The sequence below is a fragment of the Lactuca virosa genome, chromosome 8 (genome assembly GCF_052849685.1).
Source record: "Lactuca virosa cultivar CGN04683 chromosome 8, Lactuca_virosa_CGN04683_v6, whole genome shotgun sequence".
Classification (NCBI taxonomy): Eukaryota; Viridiplantae; Streptophyta; class Magnoliopsida; order Asterales; family Asteraceae; genus Lactuca; species Lactuca virosa.
In genome coordinates this window covers 226,521,295-226,532,542 of record NC_136433.1, presented here as the reverse complement: position 1 = coordinate 226,532,542, position 11,248 = coordinate 226,521,295, and the positions used below count along the sequence as shown (strand labels likewise).

Sequence of the window (11,248 nt, the reverse complement as noted above, 5' to 3'; positions counted from 1 at the left end):
GGATAAGCAAGTCTAGTGCTATGATAGACTTCAAGGGTCAACGAGTGATAGTTCGAACCCCAAGTGGGGGAGAGCTGGTCATCTATGGAGAGGGTACCATGATTGGGTCAGGGTTTTGTTCGTCGGCCAGGGCTCGGTAGTACATTCACATGGTTGTCTGGGTTATCTTGCCTATGTGGTTGATACTTGGGTTGGGGAGCAGGTTTCAGTTTCAGATGTGGCAGTTGTTAGGGAGTTTGCTGATGTGTTTCCGGAGGAGTTACCCGGTATGTCTCCCGAGAGGCAGGTGGAGTTCAGGATTGATCTAGTGTCAGGTGCGGCTCTGATTGCCAAGGCGTCGTACCATTTGGCACTGCCCGAGATGCATGAGTTGTCCTCTCAACTTCAGGAGCTGTTAGGCAAACAGTTCATCAAACCGAGCAATTCGTCGTCGGTAGCAATGATATTGTTCGTCAAAAAGAAGGATGGTTCACACCTGATATGCATTGATTATCGGGATTTGAACAAGTTGATGGTGAAGAACCGTTATCCCTTTCCGCAGATTGATGAACTATTTGATCAGTTGCAGGGAGCATCTTGGTACTCTAAGATTGATCTGAGGTCGGGGTATCATCAGGTGAGGGTTAGAAAGGAGGACATGGAGAATACTGCATTTCAGACTCGTTATGGGCATTACGAGTTCGTGGTGATGCCATTTGGGCTCACCAATGCACCTGCAGTGTTTATGGATTTGATAAATTGGGTATGCAGGCCGATGCTCGATCGATCAGTTATTGTTTTTTTGATGACATTTTGGTGTATTCCAAGGCCACAGAACAACATGAGGAGCAACTTCGAGAGCTTGTTGGAGTGTTGAGGCAAGAACAGCTATATGCCAAGTTCTCGAAGTGTGATTTTTGGTTACAAGAGGTCCATTTCCTAGGGCATCTCGTTTACCAGAACGTGATTTTGGTCGATCCGGACAAGATTAAGGTTGTGATGTAGTGAGAGGTTCTGAAGTCTCCCTCATAGATCAGGAGTTTCTTGGGATTAGCAGGATATTATCGGAGATTTATCCAGGATTTCTCCAAGATTGTTGTACCCCTCACTCATCTAACACCGTTGGGGCCTGGAGCAGCAGACGGAAGTTGAGACACTGTGACAGAGGTTATGTGAGGCCTCGGTGTTGACCCTTAAAGAGGGTGTTGATGATTTCTTTGCATTTTATGATGCATCCATCACTGGTTTGGGGGCGATTCTTATGTAGAGAGGGCGAGTGGTTGCATATGCTTCTCGGCAGCTGAAGCCGCATGAGTGACGATATCCTACTCATGACCTGGAGTTGGGGGTAGTGGTGTTTTCCCTCAAGATTTGGAGACATTATCGATATGGGGTCCGTTGTACTATTTACACGGATCACAAGAGTTTGCGATACATTATGGACTAGCCGAACTTGAACATGAGGCAGTGCAGATGGCTTGACGTGGCCAAGGATTATGACTGCAAGATCCTTTAGCACCCGGGTAAAGCGATTGTGGTTGCGGATGCTTTGAGCCGTAAATCGGCTGGATCTTCAGCTGGGGATATGTGTATGAGGATATCCATTGATTCTCCACTTTTGGATTTGATCAAAGGGGCACAAGCAGAAGGAATTAAGAAGGAGAACTAGAAACAAGAGAGGATCAGGGGGGAGATCGACAGATTTGTCACTGATAGTCGGGGATTGTTGACCCAATGTGGTCGGGTATGAGTTCCGGTTTCTGGCGGGACCAGGCAGATAGTTTTGGAGGAGGCTCATAAGTCTCGCTTTTCGATACACCTGGGAGCCACCAAGATGTATCAGGATTTGCGACTAAGTTACTGGTGGTCATGTATGAAGAGGGCGATAGCCTGGTACATTGAGAGGTGCTTGACCTGTAGGATGGTCAAGGCCGAGCATCAGAGGCCGCATGGAAAGTTGCAGCCTTTGGAGGTTCCGATGTGGAAGTGGGAACATATCACCATGGATTTTATCACCAAGCTACCGAAGAATGCCAAGGGTTTTGATACTATATGGGTCATCGTGGATCGATTCACTAAGAGTTCCCACTTTTTGGCCATCCGGGAGAGCTCCTCGGCCGAGAAATTAGCTGATGTGTATGTTCGAGAGATTGTTGCTTGGCATGGGATTCCGGTTTCCATTGTATCAAACCGAGATGTTCGGTTCACTTCCCGATTTTGGCAGAAGTTCCACGAGGAAATGGGTACAAGGCTACATTTCAGCACTGGTTATCATCTGCATACCGGCGGGTAGAGTGAGCGGACCATCCAGACACTTGAGGATATGTTACAGGCTTGTGTCATAGATTTTGGTGGGAGTACGGACTCCTACCTACCTCTTGCGGAGTATTCCTACAACAACAGTTATCAATCCAGCATTGGTGCACCGCCCTTCGAGCTTTTGTATAGTCGGAGATGTCGTATCCCAGTTTGATGGGGTGGGGGGGGGGGGGATTGGTCACAGAGTCATGGGGAGGACTGAGGTGGTCGTCCATACTATAGAGCTCATCCAACAGATCAGGCAGAGACTGCAGACAACTCAGAGTCGACAGCAGAGCTATGCCGACCGACGTCGATCTGAGTTGGAGTTCCAGGTCGGCGATATGGTACTGCTGAAGGTCTCACCCTAGAAGGGTGTGATACACTTCAGGAAGAGGGGAAAATTGGGTCCCTGGCATATTGGATTGTTCCGTGTGATCGCCAGGGTAGGCATGGTGGCCTACCGGTTGGATTTGCCGAGTGAGCTCAGTCAGATCCACAACACATGTTTCAACGTATGTGTCGGCCCAAGTCCATACCAGGTCAATTTCACCCCCGTGTCTATTTCACCCCCGATTCTATTTCAACTCATATGTCAGCACAAGGCTGTATCGGGTCTATTTCACCCCATATATATATTGCAAATAGGCACACATGCATACAACACGTACATCAGGAGTCACAAAGACTACAAGCACATAACATATCCTAGTGTCCTACATTTAAGTGAGCAAACTCACCTTAGTCTACTGTCAGTCAAACAAATGCTCGGGCTGCTGAACCGGAGAATCCCCGTGCTAACCAATCAAATAAAACCCCAAATTATAATTGGGCCATAAACCATAACCGAGAATCTATCTCATTTGTCAAACACCCAAGGTAAAAGACCATTTTAACTTTTCCTCACTTGGACCAATAACCGAGGCCCAAACTCAATGACACTAGAAGTCCAATAGTGGCCCAATTCCTAAAGGAAACCCAAAGCCCAATATGGGCCCAAATCCAAGAAGGCCTAAAGCCTAACAATGTCCCATAATCTGAAAGACATATGGCCCAACAAAGGCCCAAAACCCCAAAGTCCAAAGATGGCCCAATCCACAAAAGGCCATGACCAGGTCGCAAACGCTAAGCGTTCTAGATCTACGCCCAACGTTTAGGCGGCTACGCCTGATCGGGAACTCATTAAGCACTTTTTCCATTAATCACCCATTAAGCACTTTTTCCATTAATCACTTAATGCTTACAACCAAACGTCCAAACTTCAGATCCAAGCCTTAGGGAACATTTTAATCCATAAAGTCAATAACTTGGAGCCTTTGCATGGCTCAAATGAACTCAAACCCTAGATTTAGCATCCTACTTTCACCAAATGGACATAAACTCATGCATGGTTGATCCTCAACCATCAAGATGCTAACTTTATGGACTAGGGATCTCAGAAACATCAAGGGAAGCAACTCCTAACTTCTGAAGTGGAAGAATCCCACAAGATCTCATTCGTGGGACCAAAAAGTAACCAAAACTCCATAATAACTAGATCTAAGCATATAATGAGCAGGTTCCAAGCTTTATACCTCAATGAAGCTGGAAATGATGAGTGGAATCTGGATCTACAAGATCTCCCTTTATCAAAGCTCCCTCTTCAAGATTCTTCTTCCTCAAGGTTCACCAACACACACAAAGAGGTCAAATCTTCTCTAGATGGGTTAGGGTTTCGAAATGAGGCTCAAAGGGTAATGGAGGTTGAGAAATGAGAGGATCATGGGGCATAAGGTTGCTTAAATGGGTCCAAACCCTAAAAATTAGGGTTTTCACTTTGGCCACCTACGCCCAACGTACGTGTCCAACTCCTAAAATCATTCAACCCCTGTGAATGCTATGGGCTGAATCATAGTCTTAAAATCACTTCCTGCCATGGGCCAAACATGGTCTTTCCTGCTATGTGACAAAACATAGTCTTTCATGTAAGTTCTAAGTGCCAAATATAGTCTTTCATACAAGTGCTACATGCCAAACATAGTCTTTCATGCTAAAGTCACAAAGACAATATATCTTACCGTGACACCTTATGTCCTACATAGTATAGTAAGAAGACTCACATCACAGACAAAGCAAACGATCACTACAACTCGTAGAAAATGAGAAGTCTGGTACTACAAATCTCATAACATTAATCAAAAGGTCAAACCTTAGTCTATGACCTAAAACCATAAAGTTTGACCCAAGGTCAAACTTAGTCAAAAAGTTAAAAAGTTAATATATTGGTCAAACAGGCATGCCACTCCTCCATATGGGCACCCCGCGCCCACAAAAGAACAAAACAGTCAGGCCATTTGGTCGAAAGTAGTCACAAAGTAATTTACTAAAAACACATCACGCCCTTACTAATCGTGTCGCGATAATGCCAACTCAGTTATTGAGAAATGACTTAATGTATTAAGCCTAAGCTTCCAGTTCTTAAATTTGGTCTTAAATAATATCTTAATGGATACAGTTTCCAACTTTATCTATTACCATTCCCCAAGACAACTAGATCTAGAACCTTAATATAATAGAAGTCCATGTTTGTATTTTTTATACATGCATGGAGCACAAGAGAGCATACATCCACCAAAAGCTCCTACCAAGAACTCAAATGTCAAGTATTAAATGATCCTAATATCATGGAGTTGCTCAACTCCATAAATCAAGCGAAAGAGGGACCAAAACATCATAAATATGGACATAAATACCAATTACTCCTAGATCCTAAGATGAAAATCAATAAGCAACGAACTTTAGGACTTACAAAGGCCCAAAAGTATAACGATGGTTGAATCTTCACTTGCAACAACACTAATGGCCAACATTTGGATGATTTCTTCGCTTTATGCACCAAAAACACACACAAAGAGGATGGGAGGAGAGAGGATGGCTCATAATACTCAAAAGAGACTAGGATTTTATACAAAGGACGAATTAGGGTTGACGGAGGCTGAGAATGATCAATCCTTGGGGTAAGGGTCCAAAAATAACCCTCCAAAATCCTAAACCTCGGACAAGCCCGTAGGCTCAAATCCTACTGCGATTCATAAACTCACACCATTATCGGTCCATCCACACCTCCGGTTAAACGAACCGACGATTTCTAGAAAATGTAATACAATTTCTATTCTTACCAAAAAATGTGAAACGATTTCCATTCAAACCTGTTAAACAAACCAATGATCTCCCACATGTTAAAGAAATCACCAGAGAATTCTAAATTGATGCAGGGAGATTGAGGGATATGGTTTTCGTTGAAACCTCAAAGTTCTAGAGGGAGAAAGAGACAAGATAGGGACAGAGGGGGGGGGGGGTGGAGGAGATGGGAGGCGAATAAACGTGTACAAAAAGAGACTTATTGCTCTAAGATTCAACGCTACCACCAGATCTTGAAACAGGAGTTACAAAGGCTTACATTCAAAACAAGTACAAAAAGAAACATGTTGATCATAAGCACTTAGTGAAAGGAAGTGGAGGTCGCCGGTGGAGGTCATCGATAAAAGTGGAAGCACCGTTGGGAGTGGAAGAAAGAATAAGGGAGGGATGATGGGGTGGGTTAGCATTCATACGAGAATAATAAATAAGGAAGGCGGGTGGTCGATGGAGTGTCTGGGTTTGTGACGGAACATGACAAAAACAAAAGAGGGTTGCCGGAGGTTATCTCAAAGAAATCTCAACACAGTTGTTGTTCATTTTGGGCATGTGATAAGATCAACGTTGATTCCCCCATGCTAAAGATCATCTCACCCTCGTTTTCTTCAGGAATGGAATATTAAAATGATTTAGTTGTTACTAAAATGAAGATCTCACCAAGACTCGTCGAAAAAACTAAAGGGATCGGTGGGTTTCCTTGAGAGAGAGAGAGAGATAGAGAGAGAGATGTGGCATGTTTCTTTTTAATATATATTAAATATTAAAAAAATCTTACAAATAAAAAAGGAACTTCTGGATCCAAAGCTGATTTAAGCTCCCAAGCAACTCCACCACCTTCTTCTTACTTCAAAATGCACACAAAACACTCTCAATCTAAAAAATAAACCAAAAAGGGAATTAGGGTTTCAAAGGGAACGTTTGAGAAGATGGAGGTTGATGAAGGATAGGCCTCAAGGGTATAAGAGCCTTTAAATAGGGCTCAAAACCCAAAAATTAGGGTTTTGGTTCTGGGCCCCTACACGCTGCGTAGCCTGATCTATGTAGGGCGTAAATCATTAAGTCCCTGATGATAGATTCCCTCCTACGTGTTGCGTAAGAGGCTACCCTACGCCCCGCATAGGAGCGAACTTAGCAAATTAAAGGTTTTAAATGAAGAAGGAAATTTACCTGAGATAACCGAGCGTTACACGAAGAAACTTGTACAAAAAGAAACCTATTGTTCCAAGATTCAACACTTCCACCAAATCTTGAAACATGAGATACAAAAGCTTACAATCGAAACAAGTACAAAAAGAAACATGTTATCATAATCATTCAATGAAAGGAAGGCAGAGGTCGTCGGTGGAAGGGCGGTGGAGGTCACCGATAGAAGTGGAAGCACCGTTGGGAGTAGAAGAAAGAATAAAAGAGTGATGGTTGGGTGGGTTAGCATTCATACGAAAAGAAGAAATAATGAAGGAGGGTGGTCGATAGAGTGTTGTGTTTGTGACGGAACAAAAGAAAAACAAAGGAGAGTCGCCGGAGGTTATCTCAAAGAAATCTCAGCACATCTGTTGTTCATTTTGGGCATGTGATAAGATCAACATTGATTCCCCTATGCTAAAGATCATCTCACCCTCATTTTCTTCTGGAACAGATTACTGAAACAATTTGGTTGTTACTAAAATGATGATCTCACCAAGACTCATCGAAAAAACTAAAGGGATCAGTGGGTTTCCGAGAGAGAGAGAGAGAGAGAGAGAGAGAGAGAGAGAGAGAGAGAGAGAGAGAGAGAGAGAGAGAGAGAGACGTGGTCCGTTTCTTTTTAATATATATTAAATATTAAAAAAATTCTTAAAAATAAGAAAGAATAGTATAATAGTCCTTTTTTCCGGTTTAGATGGACACCAAAACTGCAAACAAACTTGATGAAAATGACTATCCATCTAATATTTGAAGAGTTTGGACGTGTTTCCTGAAAAAATGCAAATCATATAGACTATTTTTTAGTTTTGTCTACAATATATTTTGCGCTAACTACGATGCAACAAGATGATGGTTTTCAAAGTTTTGATACTTGACTGTATTGTTATTTTGGTTTGAATTAATCCGTATAACATATTGAATATACACCAATAATATACAGGTATATAGTAACAGAGTCAAAGAGAGGCCAACAGATTCGGTCTCTCCACCTTGCTTTCAAATTTTATCAATCGGGAAGTATTACAACTTACTCTATATACGTTGCATGAATCGTAAACAAAACGCACACATCTTGATATTTGTTGTAGCTAGAATTATTCACGTCAACCATAGTTATCTTTCAAAAGGATTTTAGTAGTATGATGCATGCATTCAAGAATTCGATGGAGTTGTATTTCATAAAACCAAGTCAAGAGTAAATATAAACCACAGATTTATTCTGGGCCAAAATGACCATTTCAACCCTTATTTAATTTGTGGCCGACCATCTCGAACCAAGTATTTCTAGAACTCTTGTAACGTTTATTTCACGTGATTTGATAAAAAAACAAAATTAAAAGAGACAAAAAATCTTTGAATTTTTTGGAAACTAAGATATGGGCTTTAGATGAACTCGATTTTGAGCCACACTTGGCAAGTGGTTGTCCATGTGTTTGGTTAAACAATAACTTAGTCACAGGTTATAGATCATCATAATGCATACATCATTAATGAAGTCATGTATGTTAGAAGTTCAAGCATCTTTACTTGCATTTGCCATACATCAATACTAAAGTCATGTTTTTTTTAGCTATATTTAGAGCTGTTTGATCTTCTTTTAATTTTTCAATTAGAAGACAAATTTTTAACTTTTCAGATTCAAAACGATTGATAGCTTATTAATTTTTATAAGTTGATTGTTCAGTAGGTTCTTCATTTTTAAGAGAAATAGTTGTATCTGAATTTTTTTTAAAATGAGCATGTTCCCAAAATACTTTAACCTTTCAGCAAATCTTTTTCCGTCTTCCTTTTCTTTTTCACAGACTGCCTCCTTTTCTATTCTCAGTGTCTTTTCCGACTTCTTAAAAATTCGGATCTTAAAAACCAGAGTCTTTTAAAAATTCAAATCTTAAAATTTCAGATGTAGCCAAATAGTCTTTTATTATATTATATATTAAATATTTGTTGGATTCTAGACAGGGTTAATGTGAAAATTTTCTTTTAAGAAGAACGATATATAGTGGGGTAATTAAGAGAAATTTAGAAATTTGTGGTTAGAAAGATGAAGCAAAACTTTTTTAATTTATGATTTTATACTAGAATTTGTATTTTTGTTATCTATTGTTTATATTTCTGTTATCTATATTTATATATACATTTATCTATTTTTATATATACATGTGTGTATATATAAATATAAACATACTAAAACATGTACACATGACTTCATTAATAATAAAAATGCGATATTTAATTTTGCACATTCAATTATGCCACGAAAACAACTTCAAATACTTTAAATACAATAAAAACTTGTAAAATCAAGAAAAAAACACCATAACGAAGTCCATTAAAAAGAAAGAAAGTTCCATTGTATTGATCAAAATTGCACAAATCTAGAAACATTTAAAAGAGAAGACTAAACTATCCACCACTTCCTAACCTGTCTCTAGAAGTATGAATTCCCAAAGGAAAATAAAATTATTGTTAACAATGATCCCTAAATAATCAATCTCTCTTCTATTTCCTTTGTTTCTTTGTCTTGTAATTTGTAAAATCTCTTCATATTTACATGTTGCGGAATGCTTATAAATTGCTTGAAGGAGTTGACTCTAGTCTTGTTACTAACAAATCCAATGCTTCTTTCATCCAAGAATATTGACAAACTTCTTTAGCTTTTGGTACACTCACCTGAAACAAATAATCAAGACACATTAGTCTTTTGCAATCAACTATTAGTTTTTTTGTAAATGACCATTTTGCCCTTGTAATAAAAAAATTTAAAAACTTACCCAAACTCTTTGGCGAATATCTTTCTCTGGCCAGAAATCAAGTTGCTCTTTCACAAGTAATGGAAACATGTGACCTTCATAGTATCCATCGTTGCCTTTGCTCTTGAAGGACCATTTACCCAATTGACCCTATAAAATTCAAGAAAGATATGTTAACAAACTAAACTGTGTGAATGATGAAGAATAATAAAGTTGCCCAATTTGACTTTTTTGCTTCTTCTGAAATTGGGATTTTTTAGAAAGATTCTTTTTACGCGGAAAGTTATCATGATTATGAAGAACAAAAAAATGTCAAATTTGTGTTGCGAGAATGAAGAACCCACCTCAACAGTTCCAAATACACCAGCTTCTTCTAATGATTCTCTTAAAGCAGCTTCTTTGATTGATTCATCGGATTCCCAACCACCTTTTGGGAACAACATTCCTTTGCCTTTTCTTTGTGCACTAATCACAAGAACTTCTAATGCATCCTCTAAGTTCTTATCGGATCCCATGTTGCTACCTTTTAATCTGTAAGGTATGCATCTGTATATCAAATTGGAAAGACGATTTATTAGTAAACAAGCAAATTCTTCATAAAAACTTCATAAACTTAAACAAAATGTTATGATTTTCTGCATTCAGAATCCACAAAAGTTCAATCATTGAAAAACAAATCGAAAATTCGAGGGGTTCCTTCAAATCTGAAGATCAAAGCGAAGATAGAATGAAAACCCCCAATTTCAAATTTCGTTAAGAACGAGTTTCGTTCAAATTGTTACTATTTGATTGATTTGTTTCAACTTTCAACATCTGGGTGTTGGATATTATCCTCTAATTTCACAGATTTGAAAAGTTAATATTTTTTTTAACGATTATCCCCAATTCAAAAAACTGGGAAAACGGAAGAAACGATTCCGAATTTGGGGAAAAAACCGAAACCCAATAAGAAAAGATCGATCAAATTAGAGAACAGGAACTGACCCAACAACTTGGCGTTGGCCTTTATTGTAACGCTGCAACTGTCTACCGCTGCGAGAAACCATTGACACCAAATTTTTCAATTCCATTTCGATAATTATCTTTTGAAATTCAACACCCACGAATCAAATGAACAAAAGGCAGAAAAAAGCAATAGAAGATAGAAGAGAAGATCAGAGAGTGATGAAGATATGAAAGATTGAGGCAGATGAAGTTATATATATATAGATGGAGGAAAGGAAAGGAGGAAGTAGTAGATAAAGCAGTGTTGTTGGTGGTGAATTGAGATGGATGCACGGTTGATATACGGAGGATGAGAGAGACATAGCAGCGTTTTTTTGCATGTGGGGTCACCGGGGGGGGGGGGGGGGGTATGGATCATACGCAAATAAAAAGCGCGGATGCGGGCGTAGTGAATGCGTGTTACGTGGCACGTGTGGGGTTCTGTGTCGGCTCCTCCAAGAGTCCAAGTCGACTCTGTAAAAACAAATTAATTATATTGTTATAATATTAATAAAATATATATTATTAAGTACACATTTACGTGTCCCTATCTTATCCATATCACAACAAAGTATACAAAAGCATATATTACATATTTACATGACATATCACAACCTTGCTACGATATTTCGTTTAGTATTGTAGTCCAAAGGGAGTTATAAAGATTTACAAAAGTTATGATGATGTGCTTGAAAAAAATAAATCAAAAGATTTTCATTGTATTAGTCAACACTTTGATAGATGATATGGTGGCCTCTTGCCTTTTGTTCTTGAACTTTTATTGAAATTTATAAGTAATTCAATAAGTTAACACTTTATGGTTAACCAACTTACTTCCATAGTAGCAAATAAGTGTCCCAAAGAGGTATTTTTAT

General features: G+C 39.2%; 1 protein-coding gene across 1 annotated transcript; it reads right to left on the bottom strand.

Moving 5' to 3' along the window:
• Window positions 1-8,968: 8,968 nt before the first annotated feature.
• LOC145133753 (nudix hydrolase 17, mitochondrial-like) lies at window positions 8,969-10,632 on the bottom strand. Its single transcript, XM_079068718.1, has 4 exons — window positions 10,374-10,632; window positions 9,734-9,935; window positions 9,411-9,539; window positions 8,969-9,309 (listed from the first exon to the last, which is right to left on the bottom strand). The coding sequence occupies exons 1-4, from the start codon at window positions 10,457-10,459 to the stop codon at window positions 9,205-9,207; spliced, it is 522 nt and encodes a 173-aa protein (XP_078924844.1). The 5' UTR covers window positions 10,460-10,632; the 3' UTR covers window positions 8,969-9,204.
• Between the last annotated feature and the right edge of the window lie 616 nt (window positions 10,633-11,248).